This window comes from Centruroides sculpturatus, unplaced genomic scaffold (assembly GCF_000671375.1).
Source record: "Centruroides sculpturatus isolate CEXI.00-Female unplaced genomic scaffold, Cexi_2.0 scaffold764, whole genome shotgun sequence".
Taxonomy (NCBI): Eukaryota; Metazoa; Arthropoda; class Arachnida; order Scorpiones; family Buthidae; genus Centruroides; species Centruroides sculpturatus.
This window is the reverse complement of record NW_019384991.1, coordinates 335271-358383: the sequence shown is the minus strand read 5'-3', so window position 1 is coordinate 358383 and position 23113 is coordinate 335271. Positions and strand designations below refer to the sequence as shown.

At 30.9% G+C, this 23113-nt stretch overlaps 2 protein-coding genes across 2 annotated transcripts in view; both read right to left on the bottom strand.

Moving 5' to 3' along the window:
- The window catches only part of LOC111633028, a 40349-nt gene that overhangs the window by 5225 nt on the left and 12011 nt on the right, over positions 1-23113 (bottom strand). The window contains exon 2 of the mRNA XM_023377552.1: positions 3752-4365. Coding sequence (XP_023233320.1) covers positions 3752-4365 — 614 coding nt within the window. The remainder of the gene's footprint in view (positions 1-3751; positions 4366-23113) is intronic.
- LOC111633023 lies at positions 8915-12897 on the bottom strand. Its single transcript, XM_023377549.1, has 2 exons — positions 11073-12897; positions 8915-10844 (listed from the first exon to the last, which is right to left on the bottom strand). Exons 1-2 carry the CDS (start codon positions 11791-11793, stop codon positions 9847-9849), a joined length of 1719 nt encoding a protein of 572 aa, XP_023233317.1. The 5' UTR covers positions 11794-12897; the 3' UTR covers positions 8915-9846.

The following is a 23113-nucleotide window of genomic DNA, read 5'->3' as shown; positions in this document are numbered from 1 at the left end:
TCTATTTTTTTTTTTTTTTTGAGCTGTTTAGCTCAAAAGTACTAAGGCATTTTTGAATTTTTCTGTCCTCCAAAAGAAAGCAGTGTGAAATTGTTTATAAAGTTTTAACTGTTCAAAAGTTGTCTTTGTAATTATTTAGTGAAGCAGTTCTTTATTTCCTTAAGTTCATATTTTCCCTATTAAACAATACATTTTTACAGCAAATATTTTGCTGGATACAACTAGTTTAATAGTAGTAATAATAATATAAAATATAACATTAATTTAAATCACAAATTCTTGTAAATGTCCTCCATTATCCAAATATCAACATTCACCTGTTTCATCACACTATCCATCAGTAAAGACCCTTTGATCTATATTTGCAATAATTTTGTAATTATTACTTCAAATTCCTATATGATATAATAATTAGATGCTCTTTATATATCCTTTTAGACAATTCTTTTAAAAAAATGTCAATGTAGAATGGAGATTAGGATTTAAAGGATCAAAAGGTAAGTGAAATAGAATGTTCTCCACAACACTTATACAATTTACTAATTATTTAGGATAGTATTTGCCATATTTTCTTTTTAGATGATGCTAACAACAGGAGTTAGATAGTTATTTCTGATTTTAAATCAGATCAAACATTCTAAACAAAAATGAATGTTTCTAGCCTACATCAGTAGATTCTTATATATACTGGAAATCATAATATACAATGTCACAAAATAGAAGTTTTTCACACCTTGACAGACCAAGTCATCAAACACATTCTGCACTAACAATGTACAAAAATAAAGAATTGGAAAGAATTCTATTTCTACACAAAATAATTCCTAGGAAGGTTACAGAAAGTATAATTAATGCACCCTTAATCGTTGCACTAAAGTTAGTAGATTGAAAGCAAAGAACATTTAGATTATTATATTGTCATTGGTAAACTTCTAGTTTCAATTTGAAAACCATGTCTGAAGAATTTCTATTGGTAATATAAATTAGCAGGCATCTGGTGGCCAACTTGGGAACCTGTGCAAGTAGAATAAAGTTGCACTACTTTCATGTCTAAACCATATATAAACATGGCATCAGTAAAGATAAAATCAAAATATCATCAATATTCTTCCCAACAAATTCAAATTTAAAAAAAAAANCATCACACTATCCATCAGTAAAGACCCTTTGATCTATATTTGCAATAATTTTTTAATTATTACTTCAAATTCCTATATGATATAATAATTAGATGCTCTTTATATATCCTTTTAGACAATTCTTTTAAAAAAATGTCAATGTAGAATGGAGATTAGGATTTAAAGGATCAAAAGGTAAGTGAAATAGAATGTTCTCCACAACACTTATACAATTTACTAATTATTTAGGATAGTATTTGCCATATTTTCTTTTTAGATGATGCTAACAACAGGAGTTAGATAGTTATTTCTGATTTTAAATCAGATCAAACATTCTAAACAAAAATGAATGTTTCTAGCCTACATCAGTAGATTCTTATATATACTGGAAATCATAATATACAATGTCACAAAATAGAAGTTTTTCACACCTTGACAGACCAAGTCATCAAACACATTCTGCACTAACAATGTACAAAAATAAAGAATTGGAAAGAATTCTATTTCTACACAAAATAATTCCTAGGAAGGTTACAGAAAGTATAATTAATGCACCCTTAATCGTTGCACTAAAGTTAGTAGATTGAAAGCAAAGAACATTTAGATTATTATATTGTCATTGGTAAACTTCTAGTTTCAATTTGAAAACCATGTCTGAAGAATTTCTATTGGTAATATAAATTAGCAGGCATCTGGTGGCCAACTTGGGAACCTGTGCAAGTAGAATAAAGTTGCACTACTTTCATGTCTAAACCATATATAAACATGGCATCAGTAAAGATAAAATCAAAATATCATCAATATTCTTCCCAACAAATTCAAATTTAAAAAAAAAAATGGAGATAGAGAAAAAGATAATGTCAGGGATAATGGGGTTTTCAAAACATTTTTGCAGAGATGATTTTTAACCAAGAAAATATAATTATTAAAAATAAATTTTTATGATATTTATTAATTTATTTTCTTGTTAACTCATCAACATATACAGAAGAAATACTTGAAGCAGTATGCAATTTCTGCACAAAAAATTTTGCTCATAGGCACAAATAGAAAAAAAAGGTTCCTTTTATTTTTGAAATCTTGATTATCTATTTCTGTTTTAGTGCATTATTTTTTTATATTTGGTGCTTATGAACAAAAATCTTTTGTGGAGAAATTGCATACTGCTTCAAAGTATTATTAATTTATAATTAATAATACCTTGAAGCATTAATTATAAATTAATAATACCTTATTAAACAGACAATATAAATTTCTGCAATTTATTTCTGTAAAATAATTAAAAAATTGACTATAAGTTACTTATAGTCAAGTTACTGAATAAAGCAAAATTATGTGTCTACAAATAAACACAAATTTGTATGTACAATACATATGCCACAAGGAACTATTTTGTAACACTAGATGCTTTCACCTATAAAGTTTTTCAATTGCCAATACATGTATAATGTTAGAAGAGTACCTAATGTGATACAAATCTTGAGAGAGAAAGCCAAAGATGTAGATAAAGTGAGAATATCTATGATAAAGCTAGTCAAAGATGCAGGTAGTTTTTATTACTTCACTATCACAATGGGCTTTAGAATAAACAGTTTGATTAATATGAAATATTTCTATTTTAATAAGAAAATCAAGGGCTACATTTTCAAATTACATTTTCAGAAAATAATGCTGTTGCATGTAAACAAAACAAAACACTGCATGACTAAGCTACAGACATTATTTTAAATGTATATAATTAGTTTAGTTGTTAAAATTCACTTAACAATGATGAAAAGAATAAAAGCCTACTAGCATTATAAATGATCAAATCATGTTTATTAATCATCAATAAAACTGATAAACCATTCATCAAAACTGATTTTGAAGTGTTTTTCATTAAACAGACCATAAATGTATTAATAATAATGCTAATAAATAAACTTGAAAATAAGTAAATAGAAAAATATTTTAATGTAAATATCATCTGCAGTATGCTTAATGTTTAAAGAACTAATTGATTAAGGCAAGTTTAGAGTGGCAACACTGCTGGTATGACCTTTGGCAGGAATGATTATTGAAGTATAAATAAGTGGTAAATAAAGTAATTAATTACTGTATCATCATCAGTGTTGAATTTGCAACATTAAACATGACTGAAGATTTGATCCAGGCAATAAAGTTATCTGACTATCATTATATAGAAAAGGTGGAATCACTAGAAATTTATCAGATTTCATGATACAAGTTTAAATATAAATATCTCAAAACCAAATTCATTAGTAAAAAGTCAAACCAATCTTATAAAGCAGTTGGTTTAGACTTACACAAGTTTAAGTAGGAATGTAATAAAAATTAGATGTGGATTGATGGAAAAAAATACCAAACTAAAGGTGAGGCATACTTATATATGTCTTTGGTAATTTCTGAAAAAGTTGTAATGGTAGATGAATATATGATGCATAAAGAATTTTTCATAATTTTCAAACTATTAATGGGTTTAAATAAAGGAAAAACTGTTGGAAAAAAATAGATTATTCACAGGAAAATATGATAATATATTTTTTAAAATTTCTAATGTTAATAAATTTTTTATGATAACTGCAGCATATCAAGAATAGTTGTGAAACTCTTTCAATTCTAAAATTTCACACATATTTAAAATATTTACAGTAATAAAAATATAAATTAAAAAAACTTACATGGGGAAGGAAAAAAAAACTGTTGCTTAATGACAACAATATTCGAATAAAAACTGCAACTATCATCATTATCAAAGGTCGAACACTTGCTAAGCTTAACGATGAGAGTTGCAATGTTTCCATCATCATCTGTGTGCAACTACTTCTTCGACATGCATCTGCTTTGGTCCTTCCATATGAACGACTTTCTGCATCAGATACCTTTTTAGGGAATGCATAGGCATGATGAGAAGGACCAAAACGTTTTCTTGTTGTACCATTTGCTGCCATACTTTCAGAATAACTAGTAAAAGTTGAAGATTTACTCCTTTCAGGAAAAGTTGGAAATGATGTTTGCTCACTAGTAGTGGTGTCTTTTATTTCACTTCTTCTCTTTGATATTTCACAATGAACAGAATGTACATTTTTGTCACTATTAACATTAACAGGTACAGTTTTTTCAATCTCACTTGTTTGTTTACTAACTGAATATTGGAGAGAAATATTAGGAATTGTATGATTTTCTTTAGGTGAGCACTGATCCTTTAAATGAGCTTCTTCTTGACAAATATTTGTCTTGCTTTTATCTAAGTAAGAAAATTTAAGTTAAATCAGCTATTCAAGAATTTAAGTAGCTTTTATTAACAACACTTAAAATTATTAATATTCATAATAAAAACTAATAATAAAAATTACACAATTCATTTTATGACTTATTTGATATAAACTAATTAAAATCAATATGTCTAACATCTGAATAATTACATCATTTGAGTAATAGATTATACTGTTAATAAAATATAAATACTGTATTACCTATTTCTTGAAATTTACTTCATGAGATATTTACTACATACATTCTATAAAATAGAAGTCTTAGTAAAAAATATAAACAAGTTTATCAGATACTACTAATATGTTAATTGTAAAGTTATTCAAAGATCATAAACAAGAAATTACAAGTGAATAAAAAGTAGAGAAAATGTTTTTAAATGATTATGAAAAATAGTTTGTTTGTTAAGTTATGGCAATGCAACACTTGGGCAATCTACCAAGGGGGGATATCTTCCAGGAAGTCTTTTCAAGGGAAACTGGCCCCTATTTAGGCATTACAGACGTAGAGAAAACCCATAAATCTCCACGCAGCCAGCCCATCTGAGTGAGGTGCAAACCCACAACTGAACTCCCGGTGTTCAGGGTACAGAAACCACTTCGCCACTGGTGAGCACTTGAAAAATAGTAAATTAACAAAACACAAATTCAACAAAATTGAATTCTCTATAATATTTAAGCTTTAATATATATCTTCAAGAACTCAACTAAAAAGCAAACATTCTATATACATATAAACATCTCAATAACTATGTATTATTAATCATCCAACAATCAGCCAAACTAATTGGGCAATACTATGCTATAATTAGGAATTATTGGGTTGTTCGGAAAGTAATTTTGTTCTTTTCCGTAAAAAAAAACACAATATTTTTATAATAAATAAATATTTTATTGAATTATATATCAACCATTTTGGTCAATTACCTGTTGTCATCGTTTCTAGTAGTAGCATGATTTCGCATTCATAAAAGTTTTGATCATTGCTTACAAAAAACTGATCCAAGTGATTTTTGACATTGCATTTCAAGTAAATGTCTTACAGTTAAAAAAAATTTGTATAGACCGGAACAAGTAATAATCTGAGTGTGCTCGATCTGGCCAATATGGTTACTGTGATAGCATGTCCCATCTAAGTTATAACAGTTTCTGATGAGTTAGCAAACTTGTGTGATATTTGACATTATCGTGGTAAAACACTACACCTGTTTTGTTGATCAATTCTGGCTGCCTTTTCTGTTTGATGATATTACTCAATTTGTTTATTTGATGGCAGTACACTTTCAAATCAATTGTTAAATTGTGTGGTAAAAGCTCAAAAAAAAAATTCCTTAAAATCCCACCAATGACAGCATCTCTTTTTAAGAACATGTGGAACCCATAAATCAAGCTTTGAAACGAAACCAATTTGTTTCAAGTAATCATAAACAGTTCAATTTGACAAATTTAATCTCTTAGTGATTTCACGTGTTGTTATTNATAAAAAAATAATTTTTAATGATACAATAGTCTTTGTTAGGCTTAACATCGACGAAAATTCAATGCGAAGCGACACGCAACGGAGAAAAATTTTAACATCGGATACGTTAAACTATTTTTTCATACATAAATCGGTTAATCAAGTAACGAACACCTTATTCTTTGCCAAGGGAGTTTATTAAAAACTAACGTTTTCGATCTACTCCATAGATCATCCTCAGGTTGAAACATTCAAATTTGGAATAACAAAAAATAGAACACCAAATTCAAATTCAAAGAGATAAATATCGACAACGTAGCAACTAATTAAAATAAAAATTAAAGCATTTTACATTTATATATTTTTACGCTTTAATTTTTATTTTAATTAGTTACTAAGTTGTTGGTATTTATCTCTTTGAATTTGGTGTTCTATTTTTTGTTATTCCAAATTCGAATGTTTCAACCTGAGGATAATCTATGGAGTAGATCGAAAACGTTAGATTTTAATAAACTCCCTTGGCAACGAATAAGGTGTTTGTTACTTGATTCAATCAGTACCTTTATTTCGTTTTCATTGGCTTCAACTGGCCATCCAGAACGTGGTGCATCTTCAATATGAAATTGCCAGAACGAAATTTTCTAAACCAGTTTTGGCACTGTCGTTCTGTCAATACATCTTCTCCATACATGTCACACAATTTTTTTCTCGCTTGAACAGCATTCTTACCCTTTTGGTAATAAAAGAGCAAAATATGCCAAAAATGCTGCTTTCGATCTTCCATATTTGATGGGACACAAAAAATAAACAATTACACAAAATCAAACAAAAATTTTTACAAATAAGCCTTAAAATGCTAGCTGTCAAAATATATAATGATAATACGGTTTAGAATGAAAATGATGGGAAAAATACAACTAATCTGTCCAATGGTAAAAAAAATAAAATTACTTTCCAAACAACTCAATATTATCATCATCATAAGAATTTTCCATTCTATTCTCCACTATTCAAGTAGCAATGCCAACTTGGCATTGTTATTTTGTTAACAGAAAAGTTTAATAAGCAAGGACCATGACTGTTCACCTATCAAAGAAAAATTAAGAATGTTTTGTTACTACCATATTTTGCAGATTTTCTGACATGTCAGTCTATCTAGGAGAGACCATGAAATCAGATATTTCTGTATGGTAAAAACTGGAATGCTGGTTTATCTCAGGGGAATGCCAGCAAGCTGGTTTATGTGAGGTTATATATCCTTCTCCACAGGGTGCACAAAAAATGAAACGAGTTACATTGTGTGATATCTCACAGATGTCAGTTTTTATTCAAAAATTGTGAAACTGTTGGCATTACATCAAAAACTATGATTATATGTTTAATTTCTGCATTTTGCACAGCTGTGGAGTTGGAGTCATGGAGTTTTGGTGTTTCAGTTGGAGTTGCCAAAAATCCACCAACTCCAACTCCTCTTTACTTTCTCAACTTGTTATATATACAAAATGGAAAGGTACTGGACTGTGTAAAATTTTTTTACAAATCTACACATTTGGAGACCTCCTGAACCCAAAAAGTGTCAATTAAAGAAAGAGAAATTTGTGCGCACATGTGTGTTGGTGTCTAATTTGTTTAGTTTCTTTATTCTTTGTTCTGAGATATTAAACAATATTTCAGAATGGGTAAAGTTTAAGAAATGAAATTTGGTACAGTAGCTTATGTATAAAGGGACATTAATGCTATTAAAGTTTGCTTCTTAATTAAAGGTTGACAGGGTGGAAACATAGAAGGAATCATATGTGTATCTCCAGTGTGGTCAGACAATGAATATTTTACTCGTTATTAGCATTCACAACTTTTTTTTAAATAAAACTTGTCTCTACCTCAATATTAAGCTTGAGTTTTAATGAACACAGACAGAAAAGTAAATCTTACAAAATTTAAAGATGATTTTTACAATGCATTTTTAATGATCATTCTTCAAATTTGGATGTTAAAAACAGCAATATAGTAGACCCCCCTGTAAAACGAGTTTGTATAATACAGATTCGTATATAACGGCAAAAAAATTGTGATTGTATTCATATAAACACGCTAAAACAGACTCATATAATACAGTAAAATATCATTGCTGACTCATGTCGTGACAGGATTGGTCAAATCTAGACCAATAGTGGATATTGCACAAACCGTTGAGTTTAAATGAGCAGCGGACCTACTAAAAACCAATTATTATTTAACGGCCATAAAAATTATATTTATATTAATGATGTCTCCAAGGTTCAGCAAATTTTTCACAGAAAAATAACTTATCAGAAAACACACGCTCGCCGTTTGATGTGCCACTCCGCGACGAAAACAAGCTTAAGCAATGGTGTTGTCAAATGGTGCACACTCGGTAAGTAATCTTACAATGTTTTGTTTATAGCATAGTTTATATAGATTATTCCCAAAAAAATTATATGTGTTTTGGAAATTTTGAGTCAAATAAGTCTAGAATCTTAATTTTATGGAAGAAAACATTTCAAACAGCTGTAGTCCCTAAACTGCATACATGCCGGGCTGTGATTGGCTCATGTATTTAAGTGATCATAAAATTCGAACACACACAAAATGGAATGTATCTACTGTATTATAGGGGGAGGGTCTACTGTACTACACTATCCAGACGTTATCTAAGATACAGCATTGACTGTCACAGCATTACCACCAACCCAAGTTTCAGTAGGGCATTTATTTTCTGCTTTAAAATTATAAAATTTGATTTAAGAGCTTCCTTCCACAAATGCTGACTTAATAGATGTGATTCTTTTTTTTTTAAAGAATTAAGTCAGTTTATAAACAGATGAAAAATAATAAATTAATCAAAATAAGCAACCTTTTTCTTTATCAGTCTAAATGTTATATTTCTTATCCTTGATTTAGTTTAATGTATGTGCATACTTATATATTACGTAATATACTCATATATTATGTTCATTTTTATTAAACTAATTTGTTTGTGTACAAATGTATTTACTGTTTTTATTTATACATGCTTACCAAATACCACTGCCATCATCAAACAAGTCAATAAATATGAATTTATATATTAAGCGGATGTGTCAAATTTTAATGTTTAATTAATTTTTTAAAATCATTTTTATTTTGTATTTTTTTTTTTAAATAATCAGAATCATGTTTGTCATTACTTTCCTGACTGTTATACAGCATAGGCCTATAACAAAGGAAAGATGCCAATCAGTCCCATTCCAGATTTTTACTCTTTTGGACTCTGAAAGCCTTAAAACATAGAGAAGAGCAAAAACATTTGGGGTTTTTCTATATGCACAGATTTTAGGATGTGTGGGGGGCACAATTTAGTTCAACCATTTTGAAGCTTAGTAACTCCTATGCAAAACCATCCAACTCCGATTAAAAACCACACATCCTAAAGTTAGTAAGCTTAAAATAGAGTGAACCAAATCATGCCCCCCACACAATCTAACATCTTGTTCTTGTTCTACAGTTAAGAAGGACTATCCTTTTAGCTAGGACTTTGCCCTGTAAGAATATGAAAGAAGAGTTTAGGAGAGTTGATGATTAGGAGGAAGAGGAAATAAAGATAGATAGGACAGTGTGAAATAAGAGATAGCCCAGAGCCCTTCCATGGGAACCCATGAGCGCCGCCTTGCATTTATTAAAATCAGAAAACAATTAGATTTGAACGTATGTACATATATCCAACGTTAACAGTGTTTTACTCCATCGTTGGAAGAGCCACTCGGTGGATCGAGAGCCTTACTCTCCTTAATAAATTTGATGATGGCTTTCATCAAATTTTTGTTGTCGATGAAATTGTGCTCACCGGGAGGCCAATTGAAACCTTCCCTGAGACAAGTCCCCATCAGTTTTAGTCTTTGGTCTCTGTATTTGGTGCAATCGTAGATCAGATGTTCTACAGTGTCTTCAGAATTTATGTCGACATCGCACTTGTTGGAGTTCTTCTTCCTGAAGCGTTCTAAGTAGGCATTGAATGCCCCGTGTCCACTGAGACATTGTGTGAGTTCGTAGCTTGGGTAGAAACTTTTGTTTTTTGTCTTCTTTCGATTGAAGGAATAAATTTGTAGCACTGTCTTCTGGTGTTTGACTTGTCCCATTCCCCTTGCCATAGGATCCTGATTTCTTGTCTTATATAGCGGTACACATGATTAACTGGGAAACGAGTGTATGTAATGTTTGAGTTTGTCCTTGCTTTATTCGCCAATTTGTCAGCAAGTTTGTTGCCCCTATAACCACTGTGACTTGGTATCCATTGGAACAAGATTTCAAATTGCTGTCCAAGGTCATGGGCAAGAGCAATTAGATCCACTGCGAGTGCCGAGCTGTTTTTGATTGTTTTAAGAATATATAAGGCAACCTTGCTGTCTGTGAAAATGGTTATCTTTTTTGGCATTGTCAAATTTAGTTGTTTTATGTATGAGATGGCCTTATAGATCACCCATAACTCGGCTTGGGTTATGGTGCATTCATTTGTCAGCCTGAAAGCTGCCTGATACATTGTCTTATTTCCTTTTTTGATTATGAGTCCAGATCCTACTCCCTGGTTGTCCTTTGATCCGTCTGTGTATATTGTTATTAGCTGCTCGTTTTCTTGATTTGTGGTATTATCGTATTCCAACAGGACTTTGTATGGGCACCTCATCCTGGGGTCGATCTGTAAATCCTTGTTTTTTAATTTATGGTCTATACTTTGAATGAAACGAGAGATGTCCTTTGTATTGTCTGGTGGCAGGTTGCCCCTTTTCTGTAGTTGTTCTATATCAGACTCCGATATATCAGCGAAATTCTTATTAAAAAGCGTCCACTCCCAGGTTATCTGTTTTCCTTTTAGATGTATAGGCGTAAGGTTTGAAATGACTAATAGGGCATCTGTTGGCGATGTTCGATATGCTCTACAAATCCTAATCGCTGATTTCCTCTGAATTGATAATAGCTTTCTTTTTACGTGAACTCTATCTAGAGCTGCATTCCAGANTAGTTGTTCTATATCAGACTCCGATATATCAGCGAAATTCTTATTAAAAAGCGTCCACTCCCAGATTATCTGTTTTCCTTTTAGATGTATAGGCGTAAGGTTTGAAATGACTAATAGGGCATCTGTTGGCGATGTTCGATATGCTCTACAAATCCTAATCGCTGATTTCCTCTGAATTGATAATAGCTTTCTTTTTACGTGAACTCTATCTAGAGCTGCATTCCAGATCTGAACTCCATAGAGCACTGCAGGTTCTATAGCCTGTAAGTAAATTGTTTTGGTATGCTTCGGGTGAAGACCCCAAGTATTCCTAGTTATGCTGCTTAGCTGGTTGGATCTTTCTGTGGCTTTGTTGCAGACATAGTTGATGTGATGCTGCCAATTTAGGGTCCTATTGAACACGATGCCCAGGTATTTCATTTGTTGCACATTCTTTATCCCTTTCCCATGTATTTTCACTCCAATTGCTCTTTTCAATTGACTTCTTTTATTCTTTCTGGTTATTACGATAGCCTCGCATTTCTCGTAGTTTATTGGTAATCTGTGTTTGTTGCTCCATGTCCAAATTTTAGTCAGTGTGTTATTTGCAATTTCTGCCACCCGATCGCAATTTTTGTGTGCGACCATAATCAGAGTGTCGTCTGCGTATGCCTGTATTCTTAATTCCTCCGTGTCCTCTTGTTGCTCTAGGAGTTCGTCCAAGACCAAATTCCAAACACCTGGTCCACATCTGGACCCTTGCGGGCACCCTCTTGTTACTTCTACTTCCACTTTGATGTTGTTGGTATAAAAGCCTGCCGTTCTTTTAGATAAATAATTTTTCATTAGGTTTGTTATGTTGCTTGGACATTTTGTTTTTATTAGCCGGTTTATTACACTCGTCCACCATAAATTATCAAAAGCCTTTCTGAAATCAATCCTAATGAGCATGATTTGTCAACCTTGTTCCCATGATTTATGTATAAAGTCTGTAACTTTTAAGATTGCATGAATTGTTGAAGTCCCAGGTTTAAACCCGTATTGTTTGTAGATGCTTTTCTTGGTCGTATTTAGGTGCCAATTAATTCTTTTAATGATAAACCTGTCCAGCATCTTCCCCAAGACTGGGAGAAGGCTAATTGGGCGGAAGTCTTCAGGTTTGCTGGCATTCTGTGTTTTTGGAATCAATTTGATATTTGCTTTTTTCCATGCAACTGGAAAGAATCCTGTCCTCAGACATTCGTTGTATAGGTGTACAATTGTCCACACATACAGAAAAAACCCAGAATCTTTTGCATATCTTGACATTTCAAGGAGTCCTGAGTCCAAAAATGTAAAAATTTGGGAAGGGGGTCATTTTTAACCAATTGCTACACTTTCTCTCTGTTATATATAACAGCCAGAAAAGTAAAAATTATTAAATACATATTTATATATTGAATATGTCATTACTTATAGGAGTCTTTTGGCTTTAGAATAAAAAATTTCTACATTCTATCTTTATTAAAGCTATTTATTGAAGCGTTTATTCTGAGCTCACATGGTGACATCAGAATTCCTGTGCCTATTTTGTTAATAAGTCTACCTCTGATCAGAGTTGGAGTCAGATGAAAGTTGGGAGTCGGTAGATTTTTACATAACTCCACAGCCCTGGAATTTTGTCTACTTTCTAACAATATAATGTTAATTGTTGATACTGTTCCTTTTGTATTGGTTTTTATTCTGGAGTCATATGAGCAATTCTTGGTTGTATTGGTTGTAGGCTGTGGCTTATATATGAAAAAGTCAGCATTCTTTCATAATTTTCCCTTTTGCAGCTTATACATGAGAGCAGCCTATAGCCAAGATTTTAGGGTATTTTAGTTGATGTTAAATATAATATTAACACTAATGATTTTATAAATAATGTTACCAGAGACAATATCAATGATGAAAAGACTACAAATTGCTGCAAATTGTTTTAAAAATAACAAAATATAATATAGTTCATTATAAAATTCTCCAGGATGACTTCCTTATATAAGCAGTCTATTTAATTTCTGATTAAAAAAAATTAATGCAGATTTTAAATTTTACAGTTCAATAAACCAATAAATTAGTTTCTATTTTTTTTGTAATACCTATAAAAAGTTTGATAACAATTTCATCTAACTAATTATAAGATAACATTATGTTAAATAAATATAACATAATTGTTTTTATCAAAATACCAAAGAATTTGCATCACATCATATGATAATTATTATTATAATAATTAAACATTAAAACTTAATAAATTCAAAAATTAAAAATACACATAGAAAGATTAAAAATCTCATTAATGTTTAAAATTAGCAATTAAATTACAAATTCCACTTCATCCAAATTAATCTGCAAAACACTACTAAAGCTTTGTAGAAATTTATTGATTTTTTAATAGAAAATATTTTTGGAACATTTTATCAATCTATTTTTAGTTACATCTCAAATTTTCAGTTCCAGCTAGTTTGATTTTCACATAACTAAAGATAGAATGATAAGATATTCTAGAAATATTTTCTATATGAAATGTGATCAATCAATTTATATAAAATGTTTTAACAATACTTTATTGATAAAGTAAAAAATATTTTTGAAAATTACTATTTAGTCACAAATGTATAATTTGAATATTCACTTTGTATTAATTTGAAGAAATTATATAGTCAGTTTTATACATTTATATAAAAATGGACGTGTTTGTGCCTATACGTCACTATGCAGCCAAAACTACACATCGCACATGAATGGTGTTTGGTTTTGGTAGTAGCCCCAAGTCTCCCATCGTGCACTATGGTGGTTGCGTCCTGATAGCTATAAGGGTGAGAGAGAGATGGGGTTTGAAAGTGGTTGACTTCGAAAATGTGTAACGCTTCAATTAGAATGTTCCAGAATTTAGGGGTGAAATTTGGTACACAGTTGGGGTACGCCATGAAAACGCACACAAAGAAGTGATTTTTCGAAATTCCTCCGCGGGGGGAAAGAGAGAGCATTAAGGCTTAACCTGAAGAACGGCTTCTACTGTACTATTTTAAATGCAATTTATTTCTTTTTAATTACATTTAGTCTTCATTGGGTACTTAGGAGTATTAAATTGACAACATTTCAGACATTGTTATAAATATTTTTTAAACAAATGTTCGAATCGTTTTAAATTTGAATTTCTTTTTGCATATTGGCTCGATTATAGATCGATTGTAAACGTTCCAGAAAATTTATCAAATTAAAACAGTTCATTTGATTCTCAGCAGTAGATGTTAAATAACAATTACTATGGTTGTTGAAATATTGAATGTAAATAGGGTTTGCTTGCAAAATCCGCACGAGCGAAACCACGAGTAACAGCTAGTGTATATATATAATGCTTGTTCTATGTAAATCTACATTATCTCAAAATGTGAGGATTTTCTAATTAATTTCTGATAGTAGTTTATATTATATTTTTGACTCAATTCAAGATGAAAATCTGAAACTTAGCACCAAATTTAATGAAAAATAAAAGTAGGTGCAGATAAATAAGCTGGATAATGAAATAGTCCAAAAACATTTCTTTAATATCAAAAAGATTTTTGTTAGCTTAATTTAGCAATTCTTTTATTTTTTTTTTTCAATTAAAGATGATGTTACATGTCAATTTGTAATTTTGAAAAGGTACAGAGAGCCAAATGACTGAACAAAAATTCAGTAAAGATTGAAAATTTTACAATTTTCACTTTCACTTTATTAAGACAAAAATTATGAAATTATGCATCCACATTTGAAAACAAGTTGACTATAGTATACATCAACAGTTTCAAAAGAATTTTTGCATGAGCATAACTATCTTAGTACAAACTGGTTATACAGTAAGACCTCGCTTAACGCTGATTCAATATAACGTGGTCTGCTTGAAGCCTAAAAAAACACTCAAAATTTATGCTGATTCAAATTATTGCAGCATTTCATTGATTCGTATATAATACAATTATTCCCAAAACATGAACCAATCAGCAAAAGATGGCAATTCATCATAGCATTGTACTTCCCTTAAATGTTGTTTGTTTTATGCAATTTTGGAAAAAATATATCATCATGGATGACATAGGATATGTCGACTTTGCTTGGCAAGAATTAACTGATAAATGCATGAACAGTGTGTGAAGAAGTTATGACTAAAGGTATCCAAGAATTCTCAATGAGAAGAGTCTATCACTGTTTCGATTAGGTTGACTAAATTGTCAATCTAATCGATACAGGAGAACTAGGAGATGTAGACGAGCAGGATATTGAGGAGTTACTGCAGGTTTTTGGTGAAAGCCTTACCAATAACAACCTTCAAGAACTGGCAGAATAAGGAATCCATGTGGAACTGGAAAATAGAGATTCTAAAAACAAAGTACCCAAAGAATTTCTCTACAGATTTCCTTAGTAAAAGTTTGATAACAATAACCGAAATCATTGATCAAATTGTAGTGAATGATCCAGATTTTGAAAGGAGTGCAAGACAAGGCGTTTTGGATGCGATCTTTTGTCACCGACATTTGCTTAAGAAAAGAAAAAGAAAGCAACAAATGAAACTACATTACTTATCACAAAAAACAAGAATTTCAGAAGAGCCAGGACCTTCATCACAAAAAATGAACTTTAAATTTCTGTGTGCATATGTTTGTTTTTTTTAACACACAATTTTATGCAAATCAAAACAAAAATTTGCTTATTTTTATTCGCATGTTCCCCTTTTCCTATTTACTCTATGTTAAAATGACCTTGTTTAATGCTGTTTTGCTTAGTACTTTGTCGTCTAGGAATGCATCCCTCGCGTTAAGCGGGGTCTTACTGTATATAGCTATTAGAAAACTACACAATTCAACATTAATATTTTATATAAAAGACATTCAATACTAAAAAAAAAATTTTGATGCAAGTGATGAAAAATACAATGTGAGGATATTATGAACTTATAAAATTTTATATCTAAAATATGTTAACATTTTATTTAGTTTTATTATTGATCTTAAAATAACTTTTCGCTAATGTTTAGTTGATTAACACTTGAAGACAGAATAAGATACAATTTTAAAATATTTGCTAATGAAGATTTCATATGAGATATAAGTAGTTTTCATATAACTTTTGAAATGCAAATACTTTAAGTATGACTAATTTAGGAGTAAAACCAAATAAATCTATGTCTTTTTCTAAAGTTTCTCTTGTTTTTTCTATTAAAAATTTTTATTAAAGTTAATTCATATCTTTTTAAACTGAAAGTCATGAAAAAACAAACATGGATCATAATTTTGTTATCAAATAGTTTTGTATTTGGCAACATAAAAATGGTATTTTTTATTTTTTTTGCAATTTTATATATTTTGGTAAGCAAATATTATAAATACTGTAAATAAGAGATGTGGAAACTCATAAAAATTTCAATCTCTGTTTTATTACAATGATTTTGTTAACTATCATACTATATATAATATATAGCATGATAAAGTATTCCAACTGATTATTTCAAAAATGAATAGTGAGCCATTGTAAATCTTTTCTCAACATATACAAAGTCAATCCTGTATTAAACAAAGTGTCATCATCATCATAATCATCATCATCATCCCTCTCCCCCTTAGGTTGTGAGAGACAGAAGCTATAATGGAAATACTGTAGGTCATCAATGTTAATTACAGAGTTATAGAGAATGACAAAATATGCTATTTTAGCATTTCTTTCACTCTGAAATGGCATATAGGTCCCGGAATAGTTATAAAAAAAATGGTGCTCACATCATCACTGCATAAGAAGAATGCAATGTAGAAGGGACTGAATGCAAAACTTGTATAGCCAACTGATCCAGTCAAATATAAATACTAAAAAACTGTTGATGTGTATGTTTCTTTAAGTTTAACATACCTAAAATGCCTGCAAATGGCTACTTCTACTATCATAATAAATGACATATTGATACTTCTATAGAATTCTGTACTTTCAAAGTGATAGGCTATATTGTTACAGGAAGTCATTTTTGAGTAGTGGTANATGGGGAAAAATTATTCACCTTATGACATTTTCATGATACGACGTGAATTTTGGAACAGATTAATTTCGTATCCTGAGGTACCACTGTGTTTTTTTTTTATTTGAATTTTTTGGCAAAAAATTCTAAATGAAAAAACATATAATATACATGATGTTGTGTGGCTCAGTTTTTACATACAATTTTACACAAAGAAACAGTTACATACAAAAGGTGATACAGGAAATCTTTGTTAGTTTGAAATTCAGGGGACAAAATAATTGAGACTTCTTCAAATTATCTGAGATTTACATATTTCTGTACAATATGCCAAATATCATGTAACTGATGTAATTTATTAAGCAAATGGAATATGGCTATGTATGAAGAATACTAGTCATCTGCTAGTACTAATATACATAAACTGCAGGTAAACAGCACTTGTCTGGTGAAAACCTCATAGGTTGCCAGATAGATTTTATAAAAATTAAAGCAGAATTTCTCAAAATGTAGCCAAAATTATTTTTAAAGTGGCCCAAAAAGTAATAAGCCACTCAAATGAAGCCTTACAAATATCTCAATTTACTATTTGCAGCCCAATCTTGCAATCCTGAAAACCAGCCATATTTTATGAGATGAGAGGAAAAAAAAGGATAGTCCATGTGTAAGGTGACACCTGAAAATATGTTACTACAAAAGCAAAGACAGATTAGTGTTGTTCTTGGTCTGTTGTTCTCTTATGGCATGGAAGTACTTCAATCTAAACAAATGAGTTAACATACGCATATCACAATTCAAACAGAATTTTCACTTCAAAGTAGCCATATTTTGAAGTAACTAAATTCCTTAACATGTAAATCTTTGTATCTCCAGCCAGGACCAAAGTACAGTTATGAACTAATGGGATTTTGAATTATTTGAGTTCTAATTAACAAGGATTTCCTGTATTGGGGCTTCACACTCCCCAAATCTTAGAAGCTTATGCAAATAATCAAGTGAGAGTACATTTAGAAGTTCAAATAACACCACAAGGTTTAACAAGGAAATGCTTAACATTTTTGTTAAAACATTTTGTTGTTAAGCTTCTTAATGACATTCTGTTTGTTTTTAATGCATTTTGTTTAAGGTAACTTTTCCATAATCTTGTCTGCTTAAAAATGATTTACAAAGAAAAAAAAACAAACAAACTATAGACACATTGCTCTGGTTAGCGTGTTTGGAAAATTGTTCTTAACTCTTCTAGTTAGGCTGCAACTTGAAAAAATTGTAGACCTTTAAATTCCCACTGTCATCCATCTTTCCTTAATTAATCTCGAGAATGGAATTAGATAGATGAAAGACAAGACCAGATATGGAAACCTTAGGGGCAGGAGACCCTGATTAATTATATACAAACTTCTGATGCAAACTGAAAGTCATGTCAACTGAACTTCCTATCAAATACTGGAGGTAATATACTTCCTTCTACCTGTATAAAAACCTTCCAAATCTCCAGTGATACTCGTTTAAGCAAACGTTTTCGACCCTACCAGGGTCTTCATCAGGCCACCGTTATAAAAATTCAAACAGTGCAAAATCGAACAGGAACCAAATAAATGCGATTCAAGTCTTCGAACGTCAACGTTAATATCAAAAATAGAACACCACGCTCTTGTAGCGATGTCGTCAAAGCACGCGCAACTTGCGCTTGCAATAAAACCACATTACACCTAATTATGTGTGGGGTGTTCCTTCATAGCAAAACTTCCATGCACTAGAGATGTTGACTGCGTCTCTGGAGTTAATACATGTATTGTTTAATCCCGTTTTATAAATTTCTAAGGTCTCCATATTTCTTAGTTGGTCAGTACGGTGTGATAGCCTAACTAGACTGGCATTATGCAGATCCACCGTAATTCCAGGTTCCGTGACTACTGTTGAAAGTGTGGTGGAGTGTTTATTGTTATCAATATCATACTTATGCTCCTTAAGACGTTTGCGAAAGGAGCGTTTGGTTGAGCCCACATATACTAACTTATTATTAAATCTGTCATCCCAAAGGGGTATAGAATACACCCCCGGTGCGTCCTTCAAGTCAATCCCATCCTTCCCGTTTCGGAGTAAGCCGTAAATGGATCTTGGCCTACTGTACGTTATTTTGTTATTAGTGCGNGAGGTTTCACTGTAATTAAAGAACTGCAGACCTCCAAATGCTGTGCCTTATCTCTCTCACTGAGTTTGTGTGGTACCCATCTGTCGAGCTTCTTGACTTTCCCTAACACGTTTACATGTTAAAAGATGGTTGAACAATGTCCAGTGTATTCAGCCTTTTTGCAGTTTTTCGGACAGTATGCTGGTGATCTGATTTGATCATGATCTGAGTTCTGATTTTTGAAGATTCGCATTCCCAGAATGAAATTTTTTGAACAATTACCTGGTGGCCTGCTCACTCACAAAACTTTCATCAAAAGTTTTATTGATATTACAGGTTGCTTCAGCTGCATTATATCCCTGTTTATACTTGTAAAAGAAAATTAGTTTATTTTTTTTTTTTTTTTGTGCCATCAGAAAAAGTACTCTTTAAACGTGTGGTACTCACAATATAAATGAGATTACATTTTTTATTCACATATTATATGTGTGCTCTTCCAATTGCAAACATGTAAGACTGGTTGCATGGAAAAAAGTTGAACTAAAAGGCTGGGAAGTTTAACTATTTAAAAGTGGCCATTTCAATTGCAATTACCCAATATGTCGTTGTTATTAACTGGATATTTTGTTCAATATAATATATAATTCCAACAATTAACATCCATTTTAACAAAATTGTTAACATTTTCTTAGTAATCTGTTTACCAAATATCAAATATACAATATAGTTTTCATTTAAATGAGAGCTAATCAATCAGATTTTTTTAATATCTGGAATGAATGTTTCAGCGTTTACTTCATTTTCTATAAGACTTCTGACCAAAAGTTAATCTATTTTTTGTGACTAATTTATTATCAGAATTTCTTGTAGAATAGCTTGACTTTTTATTATATTCTTAATAGAATTGAAAAAGAATAAAAAATTTTTTGTTTTATAATTACATCTGTGAAAAAATAAATAAATTTTTACATATACTAGACATATGCTATGTAATCATTTAACTTTGAAACAACTAATTACAGACTCAAAAGGACTTTTATTTAGCAAAATACATAGGAACTGATTTTTTTTTATTAATTGCAGTTTATGTAAATAATACTCTGGGGTAGTGTTTCAAACCACTGAATTGTAATTTGACTGTATACATGCTTCATACAGCATTTTCAGAGGTTTTTTTTTGTTTGTTTGTTTGCTATGTTTTATTTTATTGAATATTTCTAAATATTGTGCTCTTTTATTTGTTTAAATAATTGAATGAGTTGAATCCAGGTTAAATTAGTACTGTTAATGTGTATTTGAATTTTGCCTAACTTTTTTATCAGTTTAGTTTTTTGAGATAATTTCTTTGAATCAATTTGGGCTGAACACTCACCACTGATGCAGGTTATGAAGTCTCTTTTTAAAAAATTATAAAAACTTGCTTGGTGAAATAAGATGTGTGATAGATATACATACTTGGTACAAAATATTGTTCAATTGTATGAATATATTTTTATAGAAAATAATAATTAAATATAGCTTTGTAAAGAAACATACATAAAAATATAAAATATTCTGAACTTTTTAAATCTTAAAACAATCCACTTAGTCAAATAGCTCCCTATGAGTGGCTAATGGATGGAATTGGAGACTGTCCCGGTAGGTGTGCAGTGTGTGCATGCATGCAGGCTGCCAAATCAGGAGGGTGCTGATACCAGTCAATGTGAAATGCCTCTTTTGTCGCATCACAAAGGACATGACAGGGTTGTTGTAAATTTTAAATGTTTCTCGCCATAGCTGTAAAAATCTAAATATGTTAAACTTAGAAAACAAATGACAGACAATTTATTAACTAATTCATTTTAGGACCACGTGTCCACAGAAATTTCCAAAATTTACAACTTTTTGGTCACTCTCATTGAACTGGAAAAATTTCTGTCTTTATTACATTTAATATTACCAAGAAATCAGTCCCCACTGTACTCGGCTAGAGATTGGTTCGGTTAAGCTTTTAAATAAAATTCCTGCTCTTTTGGCAGGGTTTTATTTATGTCCCTAATTCCCTAATCTCTAAATTATTTTACTTCTTAAATAGAAATAAGTTTAAACCAGTTACTTTGTACTTGAATATTTGTAGTCTTGGGAAAGAAGTGGAAAGACAAATTTTTATGACAATGGATACATAAATCGTAAATTTAAGGAAAATAAATTCTAGAACTTTTTTGTACCTTGTGTGAAATGCACAAGGTACAAAAATTCATTAAATTTAGTTGTAAATGATGCTGCCAAAGTAGCAGTTAATTTTTTAATATTGTACAAGAATTTTTTTGCATCCCCTTATAGTTGTGACATACTAAATTGTAATATCATTAGTTTAACATTGAAATCTGTAAGTGATACAAGATGGGAAAGCAGAATAAATATCAAATATTTTAATGGATTTTTTTTTGAACTTTTGCCAATTATACAGAATTATCATAAAAACATACCAGTAAATTCCTATCGGTTGGATTAAGTTATAAATCTACTTGCAATTCACATAATGGGGCAAGGGCTGCCAAATATGTAGCATGCAGGCGGCTAACAGCTTGGAACTGGTCCTGGATAGAATCATTGGAAGTGTTATATGATATTTTGGTGTGTAGCTTCCACCAGCTAAACCGTGTGAGGTTGGTGCTCTGTAAAGTGCATGCGTGAATGCTTATAATTGGAATGCTTCACACCATTCAAATATTTTCGTCGTGAAAGCTGTTCCGTATTTGACAATACAGCGCTTCCATTGGGAATATCCATATACAAATTTATATTCGAATATACAATAGCAATCATATCGTTTTTTTCACATATATTATAGAAATTTGTAATAAGATACATACTGCAGTTATAATAAAATATTAATTTTAATTAATTCAAAGTACGTTAAAACATGAAAATAATTGTGCAATATACAGTGGGTGATTGGTTAATGAACATAATCCATTCCAAGACTTTGTTCGTTATCTGAATTGTTCTTTAACCGATTATCGATTTACCATAGGTTTTATCGGAATTTGATTAATTTATTTTGGAAACTCTAAAAAATAAAAAATATATAATTTTTTACTATATTTATTTGTATGTAATAGTAAATATACATATATATAAGCAGTCTTGCATTTTTATTAGTCACGTTTTTTTTCTGTTTGTGGGGGTTAAAGAATCTGTCCAAGTCGATTGCTTTTCTCTTTTCTTCAGAATTTTTTGGAAGTAATTAATAGCATTGCAATTGTAGAGATCCCCAACCCCAATTAACATTATTCTGGTTTGGATGCCACTTGGATGATCATTGTTCTGACATCCTCCCACTTCTTCAAAAGATCTTTAGTAGCAGATGTCGACATTGGTCCTCTNTTCAGAATTTTTTGGAAGTAATTAATAGCATTGCAATTGTAGAGATCCCCAACCCCAATTAACATTATTCTGGTTTGGATGCCACTTGGATGATCATTGTTCTGACATCCTCCCACTTCTTCAAAAGATCTTTAGTAGCAGATGTCGACATTGGTCCTCTTTCGCCTTCCTCTTTTTCAAAAGAAAACACATCTCGCTGAGTTTCTTGGTATTCTTCATTTGAGAGTTCTCGGAATTCTTCAGTCGTCAGATCAGTTTCAGGTTCCATTGTGAGCTCTAAAATGCTCTTTATTTCTAAGATGTGATTTTCATTACTCCATTAGCAACTTGAGACTTCTTGATATATCTTTCATAGGTAAGATTGTGCCTACTGTAGACCTGTTCAAGCCATACTGCCTAGCAACATCAGACTTGTGCCCACTTTCTACCTTGGCTATTATCTCTTACTTGGTTATAGTTCTTGACATTCCTCTTTTTAGGCTCCATAATATTACCAGTTTCTTTTTTAAATAAAAAGTTCAGAAAAGCACTCACAAAACTTCAGAGAACAGAAATCAACGAGCCCACAAAAAATTATTAGGTTGTTTAGAAAGTAATTTTGTTTTTTTTACCACTAGACAGTTTAGAATGAAAATGTTGGGAAAAATACGACTAAACTGTATTATCATTATATATTTTGATAGCTAGCATTTTAAGGCTTATTTGTAAAAATTTTTGTTTGATTTTGTGCAATTGTTTATTTTTTGTGTCCCATCAAATATGGA

Bases quoted from the DNA above. Each gene is read 5' to 3' on its own strand.
- LOC111633023 (XM_023377549.1), bottom strand. From the start codon at position 11,793: ATGCTCATTAGGATTGATTTCAGAAAGGCTTTTGATAATTTATGGTGG. The intron at 10,845-11,072 runs ATAGAGTTCACG...ATGCAGCTCTAG, and splicing joins GATCTGGAATGCAGCTCTAG to ATAGAGTTCACGTAAAAAGA.